General features: G+C 46.1%; 1 protein-coding gene across 3 annotated transcripts in view; it reads left to right on the top strand.

The window, feature by feature from the left end:
* Positions 1 to 22,499, top strand: part of FCHO2 (FCH and mu domain containing endocytic adaptor 2) — a 1,031,922-nt gene that overhangs the window by 554,457 nt on the left and 454,966 nt on the right. For 2 of the 3 annotated variants that reach the window (XM_085632342.1, XM_085632344.1), the window contains one exon: positions 1,381 to 1,448. In XM_085632342.1, the coding sequence (XP_085488468.1) occupies positions 1,381 to 1,448 (68 nt within the window). The remainder of the gene's footprint in view (positions 1 to 1,380; positions 1,449 to 22,499) is intronic. The other variant, XM_085632343.1, reaches the window with a different exon arrangement.

The following is a 22,499-nucleotide window of genomic DNA, read 5'->3' as shown; positions in this document are numbered from 1 at the left end:
CCGCCATGTTTAGGTGGTGGCATGTTTTCTTTTTTTCATTTGTTATTATTGTGGCATATTCTTGTATTTAACAAAAAATCAAAAGTCATACCAGATTACCAAGCCCAGACTTATTGGTTTTGCCAATTCTTCTTATTGCTGAGTTTGAGGAGTTCTACTCCCAATGTTATTTGTATTTAAGATGTATAATGTTTGTTCTAAACCAAAGATAAAGTAGTTTAAAGACAAATAGTTTTTAACACACAAATGATTCTGAGTTCTCCCAAATGCAAGTGGGTGGCAAAGAGCAGAGTATGTGGCAGTGTAGTAAATGTTTCTACAAAATAATTCCAAATAACTTTATCATTATGTAAAAGGGTTGGAAATGCTCCATAATTTATGCAGAAAGCACAGGGCTAGTCCTTCACTCACGACATACTGCCATCAAATTTCGACTTAGCAAAAATAGTGTAGAATATTTTCTGAATGATTAACAAATACTGCTTCAGAAGTCATTCGAGTTGCACTGGCTAAGGCACACACAACTTAAGCTTGATCACTGATATGGGCAACAAAACCTTGTTGTACAACACTATACGTAAACATGGTCTTTTCATTTTGGTCTCATAGTGACTCCAAGGAGGCATTCACTTAGGAAGAGATAGTTGTGCGCCACAACCAACTCATGTATAGCATTACAGTTTAATGTAATGTATTCCTGTTCAGTTGGGGTTAGTTATTGGTTACTATTAAAAAGCAACACCTTTAAAACTGTGTATTTACTATGACGTATATATTGAACATAAATACATATCAACTCCATTTCCCGTGCTAAACTCAGAGGTATTTTATCCCATGCGTTCTTTCCATGCAGCTATACATTTTTCTTAACACAACTCTTTATCCCATAATCCGAATTGTAGATTGTCGTGTGTCTGTTTAGTTTTTTCTTGCCTGTCGTATGTGGTATTACAGGTAATTTTCAAAATGGTGGTTGGCTATTAAAAACTATTCTTTGAGGCCTAAAATATAGGCTAACAACTTCTTATATATTGCTTTTTAAAGCTATTTGCCTACACTGTCCCTTTTGTTGCAGTCTCTTGCTTCTTGAGTCAAGTTCAATTCAACTCTGGAAGGGAATTGTTGAAGTGTATTACAACAAAGCAAACAGTAGTTTGCAAGACTTTATGCTTTAATTCTGCTTGTCTATTTAAAATCCCATTTATATGAGTAAAAGCTACTTGCATGTGCCTATTTTTAATCGCATCTAATTCTTATTGTGGGTATTATTTGTCATAATAGACATGTGGAAAAAATGTTTTCCATTCTTTTAAAAGTGTTGTTTTCGGAGCTTGTAAAATGTATGATTAAACTAAATGTTTCGCTTTCTTTTTCTTTTAGAGCATACCAGCAGTTGACGAGGAAGGGTACAGTATTAAACCAGAAGAAAATGAAAATCAAAAATATATCCTTTGTGTCTGTTTGACTTACCGTTTTGAAAATTTGTTTTTTTGTGTTGACGAGACAGTATGAACACACTGTCCTCAAATTGAGAGGCCCAGAATAACTCCATTGTTTACCCTCGCTGTTATTACTAATCCCATTACTGGTCCCAGTAAGTCCCTGAGCTGGAAAATAGAGGGGAATTACAAGATTTTGGGGAAATAACATGCAAGAATCTGGGTGTCCGTGCTGATTCCCTTTTGTTTTCCCCTGGTAGTTCACATGGAGAGTTTGGAAGCCTTAGCCCCCCCCCAACGTAAAAACATTGTGATTCATCATTCTGATGGGCCCACCAACTTCTGTTATTGGGCCCTTTGACATTATTGATCCACTTCTAATGAGTGCCAATGTGTTTGACACATGGTTTTATTAACTGGGCAGGGCGCTTCCCCGGGGCGGGGGGTGGTGGGGATCGGGGGGAGGATGGGTTATGAAAATGTGAAATAGAGCCCAACATGAGGGAGGATCATGAAGCAATAGAAAAGGGGTTCTATTTGACTTGGCCAATGCAGTGAAAAAGCATGAAAGCCAGGGATAGAGAAGAGAGGTTCCTTTCAATTGGTGATGGGGTTAGAGAAACACAGTGGACATAAATGTGACCTAACTACCCAGATCAGGATACAAACTATTACGAAGACCACCCAGAGTGGTGTTATTACATGAATGGGGAACCTAGCAATGAGCCCAGGTTGAATAAACCCTGAAACACTATTGTTTTTTTCCTATGTTGTCCATCTGTGACACCTATTATTTCACAGTGCAGTGGCTTAAAGTCTACAAAGACCTATGACTGCAAGTTTCTTGGTGTAGGTGTGATGAATTTGAATATCCTCTCAGCTCTTTCCTAAATTAAAGACGGTTGGGGTGATTCTAATGGATACTTGTCCTGGGTGTTCAAATGGGCAAAGCCTGTTTCCTTGTTTATTAAGTTGCACTTCTTTATCTCCAGTCTGATGGTGTCTTGGCTGTGGATGTGCTGTAATCTACTTGAGATGGTGAGCTTCTCAGCATGCATCATCAGGGCCCAAAACAACCCATCATATCCCTCCTACCCTAATTGACTTCCATTGGTTTCCCTAGCCTTGAAGCTGGTGCGAGTTGACAATGCGAGCCTGTGGAGTTCTATTTGGGTGGGTGTGATGTGATGTGATGGTATTTCTTTGGGCCCTTAATGATGCATGATATGGCATGTAGGATGTCCTTAAATGGGGTAAGTGTAGAATCTGGGAAGCCGTGGAGCAGGGCATTGTCACCATCCAAATGCAAGAGTGCATGGTCTGGAACAGTAGTTCTGAAGTCACTTTCTGGGAAGAATGATTTCACTTTAGTGGAGAAAGCTCAGGCCAAGTTTTTTTGGTTTGCTTAATGACATGTTCCTTGCTGGTGAGGTCGGTGTCACAACGGAATCAGAGTGACTTTCTTTGAAAGTTGGACTGTAAATTCATCTGGTTCCGTGTTGCTGAACCAAGCTTGTACTAACTTATGCTTGTTGTTGGCAAATAGGAGGAATACAATTTTGGTGTGGGTACGTTTTAGCTAGGTAATGAACATACTTGAAGTAAGGGTTGTTTACAGCAGAGGAGATGTTAATGGGCAGTTTTAGGTTATCTGCATATTGATGAAAAAGTTATTGGTGAGTAGAGTTCAACAGGTTTCATATAGAGGTTGGCGTTTATGGGGGCAAATTGGATCATTAAGGGACTCCGGTTTTGATGGGGAACTTATAGGATCTTGAGGTGCCCCAGTGAGGGAACTGGTGTTGGTTAGAGAACATTGACTGTGAATCCCATTCAGGGACATCTTAAGGATTTTAGGGGCCCTGGGCCAAACATTTTGGGGGCCCCTGTGAGAAACAGTCTCAAATTTATGATCCTATTTCAGCTCTTTCATGCCCTCTTTGGCCGTGTCACTGACTGTGCGCAGACACACTGGTCCAAATTCTATATGTGTTTACATGTAATATGAAGGGATACTGATGTGGGTTTTCAATATTGTAAACAGCAGCTGCTAGCTAATGTTATTGCAAATTATCTCTGTGACACTCTACCATTTCTCATAGTGAGGTCCTGATTTGATCTAAAAAACTATTTTATGGATGTTGCATGAAACATAAATACAAAGTTTCTCTACAAAATGTCTGTAATAGGCACACATATCACCCACCTTGAAAATAAAGCAAAGGAAAGTGGTAATTAAAAAATCTGTTTAAGAATCATCAGGGTGGGGCGTGGCCAAGCAACATGGCTGACAGGATGTGAGCCTTCTGAGCTCCCGGTCCGCCCAGTTATCCTGTTAAATATGAGGCAGAAACTACCTAGAATAGCAGGAATAGGTGAGCATTGGCCCCTTGACCCAGCAGAGATGATCGAGGCGGACCAGCGGCGGTAACAGCGGGCGAAAGCCAATACTGTGCAGAGACTGCTGTGTGGGCCTGTGACGGGGGACGGCCGTGGATTGATACTGCTAGCCGTCACCCTGCGGACAAACTGTGTTGGGCGGGCGGCTGAGAGTTGGCTGGCACTGGTCGTGCTGTCGCTGGGACCCGGATTGGCTGACCTGAAATGCCTTCTGCTGCGTGAGGAGTTGCGGCACTGAAAGGCTGACGCCGCGACTCGCCTGCCAGGAGCGGGGGCGAAACAAGCGAGGGTGGTGGAGCCGACTTGGACCAGCTAGTGGCTTGGGAGCCCTGATGGTGATCCGCGGTAGTGGAGAGAAGTCTGCGGTGGAGTCCTGCTGGGGGGCCTGAGCCCTGCCCGAAGTAAACGGTGGTGCTCAGACCTCTCGTGGCGGGCGGGGGTAGTGGAACTGCTGCGCCACTGAAAAGGAGCTCAGAAGGATTTGCCGTCTGGTGCTTGTGGCGGGAGCGCCCTGCTAAAAGAAATGGGCCCAGGACTTGATGGAGATCCTCTGAGGAGCCCTAATTGGAACTGGAGGTACGGGCACAAGGATGTGGAGCGCTGGGAGTGATGCAGCAATCAGAACCGAGACATTGGGACATTGGGGAGGCCTGAAGGTTACTTACCCCCCCCACACCCCAGTGATGCACTAAGAGCAACTGGAGGCGATAGTGAGCAGCGGCCGGGTCGGTGAACCCTATGCTCCTGAAGCAGAAAGACAGTTGCAGAGGCAAGAGACTTGGTGAGGCCTGGCCTGGCTCTGCGGTGCAAATATCGTCAATGTTGGAGGGGGCTCGGACCTGCCGGTGGTACGCTCTTAGCCATCCAGCTGGATCTCCAGTGTGAAAATAATAAGGTTGTGGAAATCGCAAATAATCTCTGTTAGCATAAGCTGAAACCATCTTGTTTGTGGCTTCCATTTTGTCAGCTATGTAATTCTTCCATCCTCTGCTGCTCGTCTTTTTCCCTGCCTGTGTTGTCTATTTTAGTTAACTTCCTGAATCAGCTAAAGGCAATATGCATGCTAAAGAGTTTGTAGCTGCCAGAACACCTGGTCTCAGACTCAACTGTCAATCTCTTAGTGCTGCCATAAGCACTCCTGCTCCCCCTCCCACTTTGCTGACTAAGTGATTTTTCATTTGCCCATGTTTGTCGGTAGTTATTCCTGTGTAGGCCTGTACCTTCTATTTGTAACTACATGCTTACCAGTGCAGAAAACTCAGTATAAAAGCACCATGGTCTGTGTATCCAAAGCCACTACCTCCTGGAACACTTGAGGGTGTTGTATGGACGTGGTCTAACTCATGAGTGAATAAACTTGTTATTTGATATTTCAGCTTCCGTGCCAATCTCTATTTTGTTGATCTAAGGACCCGTGGACAGATAAGGGTGAACCCCTGCACCCGTGGGCCCTTAAAAAGGCTCATTTTTACAGTTTGGCGCCCGACACGTGGGGCTCATCGGAGACGTGGCCGTCCGAAGGAGTGGTCATGATGGAGGACAGGAATCTTACTGAGGAGGTACCCTGCACGGGGAGACCCTTTGTCTTTGCAGACCGAAGTGCTTTTCCGGTTTTCCCGATCTGACCCTCCAGGTGGTGGCCGGTCCCCACTGAGATCTCCTTTGGCATAAGAATTGTAGTGACCATAGGTCGACCCAGAGCTTGGCAGGTGGAGATTGGAGACTTTGGTTTGGTAAGGTCGCTGAAGCGACACTCTTGTTTTGGATTTGCTAGGCCAAGATTCTGGTTTTGTTTGTTTGTTTATTGCAATAAACGAAGGCAGGTAATGAGGTAGATAGACGATAATTTATCTTATGGTGATCATTGGGTGCATTTAGAGGCAATAGACGCTGATAGAGAGCCCGCACAGAAACCACAACAGGTGATATTGGATGTTCCCAAAGCTATTGTAACTAAGTTGAAAACTCTTATACCTCCTAAGAAAATAGATTGGACTACATTAGCGTCTTGTAAGCAGAAAGTGGATGAGTCAGTTTCGGATTTCTTTGCACGATTCGAAGAGACATTCCATGACTTTAGTGGGCAGTCGTTGACAGATGACACGGGTAAGCATCTGTTTGTCTACAAATTTGTTGCTAACATGTTGCCAGAAATAGCTAGTCGTCTAAAGGCCAGCGAGAGTTCATGGACTACGTCTTTCCCTGTCTCTGTTTTGACTGTGGCCCAGTATTATGAGCGTCAGGAATTGGAAGCAAAAGGCAAGGAGGATAAAAAGTTAAAGGATTTAAAGACGAAAGTTATGTTGGCTCAAGTCTATGGTCCCTCATTTAGAGGCGGTGGTAGAGGTTGACGTGCGATGTATCGCCCTGGTGTGCCCCCTTTCCCTCGAGAAACTTTGTCTTCTGATCAGTGTGCGTATTGTAAAGAGATTGGATATTGGCGTTCTGAGTGCCCCCATTTGTATCAGAGGGGTAGAGGAAGTATTATAGGCCGCCCTGGGAACACAGCAAATAGGAGAGGCATGGATAATCGTACCAGAATTGAGGCAGTTGAAGACAATCCTAATTCTTTTAATACCTTTGATAGGCGAAACCAATACCAAATGGCTGATTATGCAACTGATGGTCCTAAGGAATCTGATTATGCATAGGAATGCCTAGGATGGGGTAAGGAACCGGTTGAGGTCCCAGTAGATCAGAGGGGTCCCTATGTCGATGCAAACATCTTGGGTTCTACTGATTGCTTTCTGGTCGATACGGGAGCTACTCGTAGCGCTCTGTCTAAACAATTGGTTCCTAGGGCTCCCCTGTCTGGCACAACAATAACATCGATAGGATTCGATGGGACACCTTCCCTTAGCCCACTGTCGCAACCACTTGCATTTCGTCTTGATAAATTCACTGCTACATGTCCACTTCTGCTTTCCCTTAACACGCTGGATAACATTGTGGGTATCGATATGCTTAAAATTTTTCGTGCTACAATATGTTGTTTCCCAGAAGGTGTGCGTGTCATTTTAAACGACAACTATGTAATGGTTGAGAGGTCTTGCCTTATTAAAGAGGATATTGCTTTGGAATCGCTACCTAGTACCTTGTGGTCTACATCAGATACCGATGTGGGTCAAATGGTTATCCTACCAGTACATATTCAAGTGAAGGAAGGTGCTATGTTGCCCCAATATAAAATCTCTTGAAAGGTGAAGAAGCATTGATACATATTGTTCAGGATTTGATCAGAGTGGGGGTTGTGGAAGAAGTTCCTTGCAATATCTGTAATTGCCCTATTCTTCCCATTTTGAAAAAAGACACTGATTCTAAAGTTTATAGATTTATCATTGACTTGAAAGAGGTCAACAAGATAGTAGTGCCCCAATATCCGGTAGTTTCTGACATCACAACACTTCTTACTATGGTTCCTCCTACTGCAACTACATTCAGTGTGATCGATTTGAAGATTGCTTTCTTCTCAATACCTATTCATCCTGACAGCCGTTATTTGTTCGGCTTCACTTTGAATAATCGCTCATTCAGATTTTGTAGCGCTCCACAAGGGTATTCAGAGAGTCCCAGCATTTATAGCCAGGCATTGAAAAGGCAGCTTGATTCTTTCCCTGTGCCAAAAGGGGTGGTTCTTATTCAATATGTCGATGACATCTTGTTGGCTGCTGATACCCCTGAACAGTGTGAAGAAGGAACACAGTTATTGCTATCATTTCTTGCATCTCAACATCACAAAGTATCTCGGAAGAAATTGCAATATTGTAGACAGCAGGGTACCTACTTAGGTCACCTCCTGTCTAAGGAGGGACGTGCACTCACACCAGACCACATTCAAGCTATTTTAGACACGCCTGTGCCCCATATTCAGAAGGATGTTCGTGCACTGATTGGTCTTACTTCTTTCTGTAGGCAGTGGATCCATAGCTTTTCCTACATTGTTAAGCCCTTGTTAGCCCTTTTGACTAAAGACACTCCGATGCCTCTCCCATGGACTACTGAATGCCAGATTGCTTTCCAACTCTTTGCTCTGCACCGGTATTAGGAACTCCAGACTCAACTAAGACCTTCACACTCTGTGTACACGAGAGGGAAGGTTGCGCTGTCTCGGTTTTAACCCAGATACACGGTGATAAGCAGCGCCCTTGTGCATATTTCTCAGCTGTCCTTGATCCAGTCGGCCATGCGTTGCCTGGGTGTTTTCGAGCGGTAGCGGCGACAGCTGTGTCCATACGTCAAAGTGAGGGAATAGTCTTGTCACATAGATTGCTAGTGCCCCATTCAGTTGATGCCCTGTTAAACCAAATGAAAACACAACATTTGGCTAGTGCTCGATTGACAGGATATTAATTGGTTCGAGGCATGTGGGCTGCTGAATTCATATCTGTGCATAGATCGCCACCTAGTGTTGGGTCCGGATGAATGCACATTGTTGTCCTGGAAGAGTCTTCGAAGTATCACGAGATAGGTGGCTCCTCCCCTGGACTACAGTGCGTATGGGCATCCTCTCCATCCTTAGATTGTTTTTTTCCGCCATTGGGTTCGGATGTGCTTATCTTAGCTCAAGTTAGGAAACTTTAGTTTAAGGCCAAAAGGCCTTTAGATCTCGTCGGTACTGTTCCCGTTCGGTATCGACCAGTTTCTTTAGTGTTTTAGCACCTTCTTCACGCTTTTCGGATCCGCTTTGGTCCGAACATCGAACTTCGATCGACGATGGAATCGAGGACTCCCTTCAAGAGATGTCCTTTATGCCACCCGAAATACCCACACATCGACGTCCATCCGGTATGCAACAAATGTCTCTCACCGGATCACGATGAGTCAAAATGTATGGCCTGCGCCCGGTTCCGCTCGAAGAAGACTCTCCGGAATCGACGGGCAGCAAGATTGGAGGCATAGCAATCGGCGCCTGCCCCGGCCAACATCTTTAGCACCGAGGACGAAGACGCCGAGAGCGTAGAAGACGTAGACTCCAGCCACGCTTCCGAACACGACTCCCGATCGGAAGACGACGATGAGGTGATCTTTGAGGGCAAAGACGTCGTCGAAGAGGTAGGAGACTACAATGAGGCCCTTGGGGCCGAGGAAGATAGCTCCAGCGAAGAGCTAGGCCAACCCGTCGATACGGAGGCCGAGAGGCTAAGTCGTCATAAGGCTCAGGTCGAGGGATCGCCTGCGGGCCTTACCCAAGATCAATCACACGGTTCTTCGGCCCCGCCCCAAGGCCCGGCCTCGAACATTTCACAGGAGCCATTATTATCGAAGACGACTGGATTCCCTTCAGTGAAACCGAAACCGTCCGTCGCACCGGTTACATCGAAACCGAAAGTGAACCAGGTTGCGATCGGATCGAAGGCCTCGAAGCCCTACACTCCTTCGACGCCGGCAAAGGTCATCGGCACCGACCGCGCCAAAAGAGATTTCGGTGCCGAGCTCACCGCGACGGGTCCGGGTGCCGAGCCAAAGAAGAAGGCCCTCGGTCCCCACAAGGCGCCTCGGCCTATGGCCCCGAAGATTACGGCCCAACCCACCAAGGTCAAGGTGGCCGACCCGTCTGCGTCGACATCGAAGACGGCGGCGCCTGCCAAATCATCGACTCCGACGAGCGTCGATACCTCCCTTCGGATCGACGACCCAAAGACTGGAAATAAGTCTGATGCCGCTTCGACGCCTACCTCCAAGTTGCCGATCGGTTCCAAGGCGCCATCTACGTTCACCTTGCAACAGGTCTCAGCATCGTTGCAACGCATCAGAGACCGGGCAACCCTCCCCTCTACGTCGGGTCCCGAAACACACAAGGCCGCAAAATCACACTCGGCGCCAGCGCACATCACATTTGGATTGCCGCCACCCACGGCACCGAAGATGTTCGAAATTCGGACACGTGTCCGCCAAACACAGTCCCTATCCACTGGCCAAACCGATATCGAGCCTTCACAGGCACACTTTATCGACGCCGACACTGGTAGGTTGATGCTCCACAAGCGGAAAATCACGCCAGAGAAGGGCTTGGACTCATACAAAATTCCTCTGAAACACAAATTGCCGGCAGGTTCCAAACCAGTGCTTCATGAACACTTTCAACCCTTCCATCAGGATCCGCCGTCCTTTTCTCCTACGCATTCACAGGCAGACGCAGGAGAGGACTATATAGGGGATGATACCACCTACCCTGGGGATATCGATCCTGATGATCACTTGCAAGACCCAGATCAGGCATGGGATGACCCCACCGACCAGGGTAACGCACCAGATACTCCTGACACGCAGCTTTACAATATAAAGACATCTCCCACAGAGGACACTGCTGCCTTTAATCCCCTCATAGAACGGGCTGCTGCCAATCATGGAGTGGAACTCCATTCTGACACTGTAGAAGAAGACTTCTTAGTGGACACTTTCGCCTCCTCTGAGAAAACCGTCAAAACTCTGCCAATGTTGAAGGGAGTTCTAAAACCTGCAAAATACATTTTTAAAGAAACAACCAGGGCACGGGTGCTGAACCCCAGAATTGAAAAGAAATACAAGCCTGCACCCGGAGACCCTATGTACATTAGGGGTCAGTTACCTTTAGACTCCATGGTTGTTGCTAATGCTCGCAAACGAGCCCATTCACAAACAACGGGTGATGCTCCTCCCCCCCAACAAGGAGTCCAAAGTGCTGGAGACATCAGGCAAAAGAATAGCAGCGCAAGCGGCAAACATCTGGCGCATTGCCAACACACAGGCACTCCTGGCCCGTTATGATAGGTCCCACTACGACACACTAGAATCACTGCTACAACATTTGCCAGATGAATACAAAGAGGCAGCGGAGCTCCTTATCAGAGAGGGACAACTCCTTACCAATGCGTCCATCAAATGCGCACTGGATGCAGCCGACACTGCAGCAAGGGCGATCAACACAAGCGTCATGTTGAGGAGGCATGCATGGTTGAGAATCTCAGGCTTCAAGCCTGAGATTCAGAACAATATCTTAAATCAACCGGTCAACCCGGACTATTTATTTGGCCCTGAAGTTGACACTACCCTCGAAAAAATTAAGAAAGACACTGAAACTGCAAAATCAATGGGGGCTCTGCAGTCGCAGCAGTTTCGTAGTGGCTCCTTTCGTCGCCCCGGGAATAGAGGAGCAGCTAGAGGTCAGGGGTCCCAGCAGCAGTACAATAAAGGGGGCACACAAAGTAACTATGATAAAGCCACCAGAGTTGGATATCGTGGATCCAACACCAAAGGCAGAGGACGTGGGTACGGCAACACCAGGTCCTCCCCCAAAAACAAACAGTGACGCCTTCTCCCTGCCCCCGACCACATAACACCTGTCGGGGGGAGACTCCAGCAGTTCCTGTCAGTCTGGAAAACCATCACCACAGACAGGTGGGTCAGGGACATTATCCAGTACGGTTACTGTCTAGAATTAACGTCCACTCCACCCAACATACCGCCAAAGCACCGTCCTATGTCCGTAGAGCACTTGTCATTATTGCAGCAGGAGGTACTAAGTATGCTGCAAAAAGGTGCAATAGAAGTCGTGCCCGTCAACCAACAGGGGACAGGGGTGTACTCTCTGTACTTCTTAATCCCAAAAAAGGACAGTTCTCTCAGACCTATACTAGACCTGAGACCCCTCAACCACTACATTCTATCAGAGCATTTCCATATGCTCACCCTACAGCAGGTTCTACCGCTACTCAGTCAGGGAGACTTCCTAGCCACACTGGACTTGAAAGATGCGTATTTCCACATACCCATACACCCATCGCACAGAAAATATCTCAGGTTCACTATTCAAGGGCATCACTATCAGTTCAAAGTTCTCCCCTTCGGAGTAATGACGGCACCCAGGGTCTTTACCAAGTGCCTAGCAACAGTGGCTGCACATCTACGGAGACAGCACATTCACGTCTTCCCTTACCTGGACGACTGGCTTGTTCAGGCAAAGTCAGCCCAGCAATGTGCCAGCCACATGTTCCTCACCATTCACCTTCTTCACAGTCTGGGATTCTCACTAAATTACCCAAAATCACATCTCCAACCCGCACACGTACGACAGTACCTGGGCGCGACCATAAACACTCTGACAGCCACAGCTCAGCCAAATTTAGTGAGGATCAACAGCATGCAACTGCTGATCACAAAGTTCAAACCTCAACACTCCCTTCCTGCGCGAGTGTTCATGCAGTTGATAGGCATGATGGCCTCCTGCATTTTCATAGTCCCGCACGCGAGACTACATATGCGCCCGCTTCAGGAGTGCTTAGCACGTCAATGGAATCAGGCTCACGGACAATTAAAAGACCTAGTGTTGGTGAGCGGTCGGGCATACAACTCTCTGCATTGGTGGAATCCACAAAACCTTTGCAAGGGCCGATCGTTCCAAGAGCCTGTTCCGCAAATAATACTGACAGCGGACGCCTCTCTCCAGGGATGGGGAGCTCATGTACTCAATTACACAGTGCAGGGACTATGGACGACACAGCAAAAGAAGATGCACATCAACATTCTGGAACTGATGGCAATCTTCCTAGCCATGAAGGCATTCAAAGTACACTTGTGCAACAAAGTTGTGTTGATCCGGACGGACAACATGACTGCCATGTACTACATACAGAAACAGGGAGGAACACACTCTCCACAGTTGTCTCATCTGGCTCAGAGCATGTGGAAGTGGGCCATTCAGAGGAACATATTCCTCATGGCGGAACACCTCCCGGGCAAGGACAACTAGATGGCGGATCTGCTCAGCAGACACAGCCACCAGATGCACGAGTGGGAGCTACATCCGTCAGTACTCCAACCGTACTTCCAACAGTGGGGTCATCCAGAGATAGACCTATTCGCCACAAATAAACGCAAAATGCCAAAGCTTTGCCGCCAGGTTCCCACATCCGCAGTCACAGGGCAATGCGATATGGATGAACTGGTCCGGCAGATTTGCGTACGCTTTTCCCCCAGCGCCATTAATACCGCTAGTGGCACGCAAACTGCGACAACACTCACTGACACTCATCCTAGTTGCTCCCACATGGGCACGCCAACCATGGTACACCACCTTTCTAGAACTTTCCGTGGTGCCGCATCAAAGGCTGCGGATCAAACCCGCACTTTTAACGCAGAACCATGGCGAAATTCAGCACCCAGATCCGCAACAGCTGAACCTGGCAATCTGGCTCCTGAAGTCTTAGAGTTTGGCTACCTAAACCTGCCACCTGAATGTATGGATATCATCAAGGAGGCCAGAAGACCCACTACCAGAGCTTGCTATGCGGCTAAATGGAAGAGGTTTGTCATTTACTGCAACAACAATGACATTAACCCGCTGGACGCATCCATTCAAAACATCATCTGTTACCTCTTACACTTCTACCGATGCAATCTGGCATACAACTCCATACGTATACATTTAACCGCGATAGCAGCCTATCTTCAAAACAGGCAGCACCTCTCTTTATTCAGAGTGCCTGCCATCAAAGCCTTCTTAGAGGGACTCAAACGAGTAATTCCCCCAAGACACCCACCGGCACCAGTGTGGAACCTCAATGTGGTCCTCACCAGAGTAATGGGTTCACCTTTTGAACCTCTCCATTCATGTGAGATTCAATTCCTCACTTGGAAAGTAGCTTTCTTAGTGGCAATCACTTGGTTAAGAAGAGTTAGTGAACTCCAGGCACTAACCATTCAAGAGCCATTCATACAGGTTCACGCAAACAGAGTTGTACTACGTACCAACCCCAAATTCATGCCTAAAGTGATATCGCAGTTCCACATGAATCAGACTATTGAACTGCCTGTTTTCTTTCCAAGTCCACAAAATGTCGCAGAGAGAATGCTCCATACACTAGATGTAAAGAGGGCCCTCATGTACTATATAGACAGAACAAAGGATTTTAGGAAAACAAAACAACTTTTCGTTGCCTTTTCTCCACAACACAAGGGCAACGCCATTTCCAAAGCAGGGATAGCCAGATGGATCATTAAATGTATTCAAATTTTCTATCAAAAAGCTAAACGCACATTAACGCTTCCCCCACGAGCCCACTCAACACGAAAGTTAGGGGCGTCCATGGCTTTCCTAGGAAACATTCCTTTACAGGAAATATGTAGAGCAGCCACATGGTCCACTATACATACATTTACCAAACACTATTGTGTAGATGTACACTCAAAACAGCAGGCAGCTGTAGGACAGGCTGTTCTCAAAACTCTTTTTCAGACTGCTGCAGCTGGCACGGGCAGCCGCCGCTAATGGAGGGACTGCTATATAATCTATGCACAGATATGAATTCAGCAGCCCACATGCCTCCAACTGAATATGCTACTTACCAGTATGCATCTGTTCTTGGCATGTAGGGCTGCTGACATTCATATCGCCCACCCTCCTCCCCGGCGCCTGTAGCGGCTGCAGCACTCAGAATTACTGTATAGCATGGTCATCACTTACTGTATCTACTCCATCACTGCCACAATGGCGAAAAACAATCTAAGGATGGAGAGGATGCCCATGCGCACTGTAGTCCAGGGGAGGAGCCACCTATCTCGTGATACTTCGAAGACTCTTCCAGGACAACAATGTGCAATCATCCGGACCCAACACTAGGCGGCGATCTATGCACAGATATGAATGTCAGCCGCCCTACATGCCAAGAACAGATGCATACTGGTAAGTAGCATATTCAACTCTTTTGGTCCCTCATATCACACTGAAAAGATGTTCGACTCTGAATCCTGCTACATTATTGCCATTTCCAGCTACTCAGTCCCAGCCACAAGAGTCACATGATTGTATATCCCTTACTGAAAAACAAACAAAGGGTCGTGTTGACCTACAAGATATGCCCCTTTCTAGTGTTGATGGGGATTTGTGGGTTGACAGGTCTTGCTTGAAATTGCCCGATGGCATGACATCTGCTGCCTACGCAATTACAACACTTCAGACAGTAGTTGAGACAGCTCGTATTCCACAGAAGTCAGCTCAGGCAGCTGAGTTGATAGCGCTAACAAGAGCATGTGAGCTTAGTACGGATCTACTTGTTAACATCTATACCGATAGCCGATATGCTTATGGAGTGGCTCACGATTTTGGCCAACTCTGGAAGGAAAGAGGCTTTCTTACTTCACATGGGACACAAATAGTTCATGGGGAATTAGTACATAATCTTCTTACTGCCTTGACATATCCTAAAAAAGTGGCAATTGTCAAGTGTAGCGCACACAAGAAAGCGACTGATAAAAAAGGGCAAGGAAATGCCTTTGCGGATCACACAGCCCGTGAGACTGCAATGCAACAAAGTACTACATCTATGTATGTGGTCAAGTCACAAGCTGAACATTGGCTTGATGCCAGGCAAGAAGTACTGGACATACAACAATCTGCTTCTGTTGATGAGTTAGACCAATGGTCTAAGGAGGGAACATTGGATGATGAGGGCTGTTGGAGGAATAAAGAAATGACAAAATGGAAGTTACCCACAGCCTATTTACATCCTATGATTCACATGGCACATGGGCCAGCAAATGTTGGAGCGTCCACAATGACGAATCAATTTATGCAAGTTTGGGATCATCCAGATATTGCCGGCACAGCTAAAAAGATAGTCCAGTCTTGTCTGATTTGTCTCCAGTATAATCCTGGAAAGGGAACACAAACTCCAACAGGAGGGTTTGCCATACCTACTGCACTTTTGGGGGTGCAAATGTATTATATCCAGCTTGAACGCTGTAATAATCTGAAATATGTTTTAGTGGTGGTCTGTGCCTTCAGTAAGTGGACAGAGGCATACCCCACGAAAGATAGTACAGCTCTCACTACTAAAAGAGCTTTTTCCTAGATTTGGCATTTGTCGAGTTTTGTGGAATGCCAACGGACCCCATTTCATTGGGCAAGTTGTTGATTATCTCATGAAAGGATTGGGAATTAATCAGAAGTTCCATGCTGCTTTTCACCCACAATCAGCAAGGCTAGTGGAACGATACAACTCTCCCCTTAAGCTAAAGTTGGCCAAAATACAGGCTTCCACATCTCTGAATTGGCCTGATGCACGGCCCTTGGCATTGCTATCCATTAGATAGATACCACATACACGATCTGGCCTCGCACCATAAGAGGTAGTTTTTGGGAGGCCAATGAATATTTGGGGGATTCCTAAGCCACGCCCTATACATGATGTACCTTATGTATTGACGACACCCAGCTGATCCTCTCCCTCACCAAGGACCCCCACACGGCCAAACCAACCTCCACGAAGGAATGAAGGCCGTCGCCGACTGGATGAGGAACAGCCGACTGAAGCTGAACTCTGACAAGACTGAGGTCCTCATCCTCGGATCCACCCCGTCGGCCTGGGATGACTCCTGGTGGCCAACTGCACTAGGGACACCCCCAACACCCACCGACCACGCACGCAACCTAGAGGTCATCCTCGACTCCACCCTCTCCATGACGAAGCAGGTGAACGCCGTCTCCTCCTCCTGCTTCAACACCCTCCGCATGCTTCCCAGGATCTTCAAGTGGATCCCCACCGAGACGAGAAGGACGGTCACCCATGCCCTCGTCAGCAGAAGACTAGACTACGGAAACACCCTCTATGCAGGAGCCTCGGCCAAACTCCTGAAACGGCTCCAACACATCCAGATCGCCTCCACATGCCTGATCCTAGACATCCCTCGCCGCAGCCACATCACACCCCACCTGAGAAACCTGCACTGGCTCCCTGTCCACAAGAGGATAACCTTCAAACTCCTCACCCACGCACACAAGGCACTCCACAACACCGGACCAGCGTACCTCAACAGCCAACTCAGCCTCTACACCCCCACCCGCCAGCTCCGCTCCGCAGACCGCGCCCTCGCCACCGTCCCCCGCATCCGAAAAGTGACCGCCGGCAGCAGATCATTCTCCCACCTCGCCGCCAAGGCATGGAACACCCTCCCCATCCGCCTACGGCAGACCGAAGAACTTCTGACCTTCAGAAGACTTCTCAAGACCTGGCTCTTCGAACAATAGCAGCTCCCCCCCCCCCCCCCCCCCCCCAGCGTCTTGAGACCCTCACGGGTATGTAGTGCACTTTACAAATACTATGATTGATTGATTGATGAACGACTATTTGTCCCATTTGACTGACAGTTTGTCTTCTATTCATCAACCGGTTCGGGAAACGCTTCCAGACAGGTCGCAGGGTGAGGGCCATGATCTACGGGCCGGGGACTTTGTGGTGACGAAGTCCTTCCAGAGAGCCAGCTTCCTAGCACCGAGGTGGCGTGGACCAGAACAAGTGCTTTTGGCCACCAGGACTGCGGTGCGAGTGACCAATCGGAAGAACTGGATCCATGCAACCCACTGTCGGAGGGTTCCGCATGACCTAGTGAGCCGTGCTGCGTTGGCAGATCATCGCGACATCCTGGACACAGAGAAAGGACAAGCCACGTCACCTAAAGAACCTGAGGAAGTCTTACCGTACCACACGATCCCTGGTACATCACGATATCATCTGCGACCCCGAAAGAGAGAAACGTTGTTGCTGAAAAAGACTGTTTGAGCCACTGTCCTGGGTAGTGAAAGACTGAGTTACAAAGGGGGGTACTCTTTTAGTGGTTACTCGTCTCAACCGCAGAAGAAACTAACGTCTGCCCAGGACCTTGGGGCACCATCTGTTCTGTTGTTCAACGACAAGATGAACATGCCTGCGCAGAAGAAATCAACTGCTGCAAAAGTTTGTGATCGAAAGAGTATGTTCATTATTGGACTCACTTCATATATTGTTCTGATTGCTATAATCACATGGGGTGTAGAGCGAGTAACTCCTGCTCTAAATCTACTGACTGCTACTACTCTTGTCCCCATTGAGCACCACTATTTCGCTCTTACCTATCATGAAAAGAAGCACTGAATGTCATATCTCAATAACCCTTTCTGAAGAGCTGCATATGAAGACTTGTAGAAAGGATGATAAATTAGAGGAAGATGTCGCAATGTGGAGAGAATTATGCAGAAAATTACTTAATCCAACGGGAAATGGAAGCGAACAGACATTCACGTCCGACAATGAAAGTGATTTGTAATGTGACATTTTTATTATTATGAAGACGCGTGGCATGCTGGTAGAGGTACCTGCATTTATTATTATGATATGTACCTCATTGTATTTTCTTTTATCATACTGAATGTGCTTGATTGCTGTGTCGCTGGAGATCTGCTCCTTTTGAAAACGGGCTTACTGATGATCGCTCTCTAGATCTGTGTACAACCAACCTGTTGGGGTTTAAAATTCAATAAATAAAGTTGTAAAAAAAAATAATCATCAGGGCAAAATCTGCAGAACAGAGCTGGTTCACTTAGGCGGCCCCCTGAAAGGCTGGGGCCCTGGGCCAGAGCCCACTTTGCCCATGCCTTAAAACGTCTCTGATCCCATTCGAGATTGAAGAATGTGAATGAGGGTGAGATGTTTTGAAAGCAGCAGTATCAGGACACAGTTGTCCTATTTATCTGGGTTCAGGAAATTGTTGTCCATGAATTGTAAAGTAGTTGTTTCAATGCTGCATGATGATCTGAAGCTGGATTGGTAGTCATGCATGAGATAGCTGGACTTGACGTGATTTAGAGTTGTACATAGACTTATTTTTAGATAATCTTGTTGATGAGGGATCGGTGAGTGAAAGAGGATCAAGGTCTAGTGTGGGTTTCTTCAGGAGAGGGAGGATCTGGTCTATCCTGAGAGCTTCTGGGAAGACTCCTTGCTTGAAAGAGGCTTTGATGATTTTAAGTAATTAAGAGGGCTTGTCCTACAACAGCTTTGGTGAATGAGGATAAGACATCTTCCTAGACTGTGGCTTTCAGGGTTTCAGTATGTTGTTGAGGTCCGCGAGTGACAGAGGTTTGAAGGATGACAGTGTGGAATGAAGCAGAGAAGGTGGGATTGTAAGAGGAGAAGTAGGCATGTTGCTCTCACTGTGCTGTTGGATCTTCTGTATTTTTTCAGTGACAAAGTAGTTTCGGCTAGGACTTGGGTGTTTTAATTGAAGTTTGTGTGTTCATATGATTGTTTAGAAATGAGTTGAGGTCGTTTAGAAGGGAGTTAATGCTGGATTTTGCTGTTGAAGTGTTATGGTGAGAGATGGATTTGTGCTTCAGGTTAATAGAGAAATTCTCTAAGGATCTGAGAGCTTATTCTCTTTTGGGTTGACTTTACAGTGTTGGTAGGACGCTGAGCAGAGTGATGGGGATGGCATTGTGGTCAGTTTATTCCAGAGGTATGAGTGGTTTGCATTGGATGGTTGGTAATGTCAAGAAGATGTAGCTGACCATTTGACTTTTGGAGTTTATTGGATGGGTGACATGCTGTACCATGTTGGTTGGGTTGATCCAGAACGACTTTTTTGTTAATGCTGGGAGGTTAAAGTTTCTGAGGAGAGTCGTATGGGCGTGTTACCAGGATGCAATGGTAAGGAAGTCTTAGATTTCAGCTTTAAATCTCTTGCTTTGACCAAGACGTCTGTAGATATGGTGGAGTGGGCTGCAGGGAGTAGGAATTGGCACGTTAGAAGCAACATAGAGTGGAATGTTGGGTACTTGCCTAGGGTGAAGAAAGTAGGAGGACAAATGGATGACTTTGAGGTTTTCCCTCTTTTTAAGAGTGTGGTCTGTATGTTAGATTCTGGAGAATGTGGGAACAAGGCCATCTAGGATGTGAAAGAATGTTGAGATTGATCCATGTTTCTGTGAAGAAGAATGTATTGAGCTTGTGATCAGTAAGGAGGACTGCAGTGTCTGGAGCCTGCAGTACTGCAGAGAATGCGTTTATTAGGAGGAGTTAGAGTATGTTTTCAGTTGTTTGAGGGTGTTTATCACGTGTCTGTATGTTATGAAGATTCATGTGATTTGGGTGATGGATAATAACGGATGCTAGACTAGGCTCATGATGAAGTGTTACTCTGAAGGTGGTTGCCGAGGTTGCTGTGGAGCAAGGATTGTGGATCAAGGCCTTCCATGGCTTTTAAAGGCCCAAACAATTGTTGATTTTGTCTGTGCCTTCCTTAGCTGGGAATACCATGGTGGTTTGATTGAATTATGGGAGGAGGCAAGAAGTTTCAGGTGAGAGACCAAAGATGTCTCTTCCTTTTGGGAATGATGGTGTCAAATGCAGTGATGTCCCTTCTTTAGAGATAGATACATGGAGAAAGTGCCCCAGTACTCTAGTTTCCAGGCCTGCTGCAACATTACTCATTCAGGGTCCACACAGCCTGAGGAGGAAGGAGGCCAAGGTGCCAGGAACAGACTATAACATTAAAATAAGTATGAATCTAATAAATGGTGTTAGACGTCCCTAGGGAAAGGCAAAGCATGGGTTGAAAAAGGGGGTCAGAAGGGGATTTAAAACGGTTTAAACAAAATAGGGCAATGAAGCTGGCAAGAGGGGATTATGGTGGAGCTAAGGTGTGAAAAGTTGATGGAAAAAGTCCCCCATTTTACCCTGTGAGGAAATAAGAACATATGAGTTGCAAAAAAAATGTTACGGTAGGGGGGTGAAGAGTGGGATTGATAAAAATGGATGGTTTGGTGGGTGTTTTCCTGAACACTACTAATTTTGGGAGCACATTGCTTTACTATCAGACACCACTCTAAGCACTAGCACTGCTAGCTTGCCCACAGATAACCTAATCACCCGCTCTCACCCCCCTCCCTCCTTGTTTAAAGAGCTTGCTCAAGCTCTGTTGTCATCAAACCTTCACTGAGCGTTGCGCGCCTTCACAAATGCATTTTTTTAAGAGCTCTGAAACGTCGTGCTTTAACTTTAAATATTTGTTATTCATTTTTTTTTCTTTTCAACATCGGTAAAATGCTGCACTTCAACTTTTAAAATTTCAGCTTTTTAAGCAAAGAATAAATAAGAAAATAAAAGATCGGCAGGAATTCGTCATCACTGGCACAGAAAACAAGCATTGGCATAGCCAATCGGTCTCGCCTTTGGGACCTTATAAGTGTTTAGCCATGCAACAGTTGATGTTGTTGCACCAAGGATATTGTGCTGCATAACTAAATACTTATAAGCTCCCAAAAGCGAGACCTATTGGCAATGCCAATGCTTGTTTAAACAGCAATTGCTTACAGAGGAGGGCATAAACACCCATGGGTGTTTTGGAATCAATTGATTAATGAACCACTACTTTAAATAGAAATTTAATTTTACTGTAATTCAGCTGTGACTTTAAATTTTGGCCACACATAGGACTGCATTACATCTTCAAAGATCTTCCAATTATCTCCAACTTCCAACCACTTCACATTCTCTTACCGATAGGTTCCAGTGTATTAATTCCTATGATCTTGCTAGGAGTTATATCATCTTTTCATCAGTATTTATATCCTTCAACTATGCACAGGCAGGTTACAAGATTACACTCTGGGGTTGTGCAGTCAGGTGCCAGCAAAATGACATTAAAAAAAAACTGTTCTTGGTCGTTTGATCATAAGTGATCGGGGAAGTGTTAATTATGTGAAGTGGTAATTAAGGAAAGAGGGGTTCAAATTACACGACAGCTCGTTATACTAACGCAGCAAAATATTGTGGTTGTGGTTTGATGTTACAGGGTTAGCGTCAATAACATGCAGATACATTCAATATCTAAGCGCGACTCCAGCAAACCTGTGGCACCGCATGCTACCGTCAACCTCTCACACCTGCTCTCCATCAGGTGCCATGCCCTTTCAGAGGCCGTGCTGTCCTAGCCATTCCCAGTTCATGCACCGATTAAACACACTAGCATTTCCAGCAAGCAACCAACAGAAAGCTCAATGCCAGAAAACCAGACGCAGTCAAAGGAGAAACTTAAAAAAAAAAGTCTATGATTAGAGAGGTTTCAGTTCACAGAGATTACTGTGTATAATGAACAAATAGCACGGACTGATGGACTACCTAGAGATGCACTCTTAGGCTAATAAAACGTGGAATGGAGAAACAAATTGTCCAGTCACTGCAGGTGCAACAGGGGCAATACATGAAAGCTTTTACAGAACACAGGCTGCCAGAGGTGTAGCAATATATGAACTGCACAGAGAAGCTGTCTTTTCAACAATGCAGGTAATATAGCCACAGCAAACTCAAGAAATTAATGCTGAACATTATGCAAACAACGTGCAACTCTAGCAGAACTTGGAGATTACTAACCCATAGCGTTCAGTTGACATATGAAGCATTTAGAAGCTAGGTAATCGGTGAATGTGTGTTGTATAAAAACTCAGTTAACTATACAGAACTACAACACACATTTTTAAAGGAACACAAAACAGATAGGTAAAGTAAAAGCATTTATAAAATTCTATAAATGAAAATTACTGGATGCTGCATTTTAGAAGAAATAGGATTAATCATTCCTTAAAAATACCATGCTCATGCAGTGACAGCTTCTAACTTACTGGTTACATGTGATACCTTCAACTAGGCCTCATTTTAAACCAAAGACGTTTTGTATTCTGGGGCTGGTTTTTGGCATTTCTCACCACATGAATGGGCCTGCAAATCCCAGTGAACAGTGTTGTTTACTAAACACCAGGTCTTGGTAGAGATGACCCTACACAAGACATGACGCTGCTTGACAGCTAGGTGCCTTTACCAGTGCATTTACTTGTTAAGTCCCCCCTTTGAGTACAAATATCACAATGCAGAC

Source organism: Triturus cristatus, chromosome 2_1, assembly GCF_964204655.1.
Source record: "Triturus cristatus chromosome 2_1, aTriCri1.1, whole genome shotgun sequence".
In the NCBI taxonomy this organism is placed as follows: Eukaryota; Metazoa; Chordata; class Amphibia; order Caudata; family Salamandridae; genus Triturus; species Triturus cristatus.
This window is presented reverse-complemented; position numbering and strand designations above follow the sequence as displayed.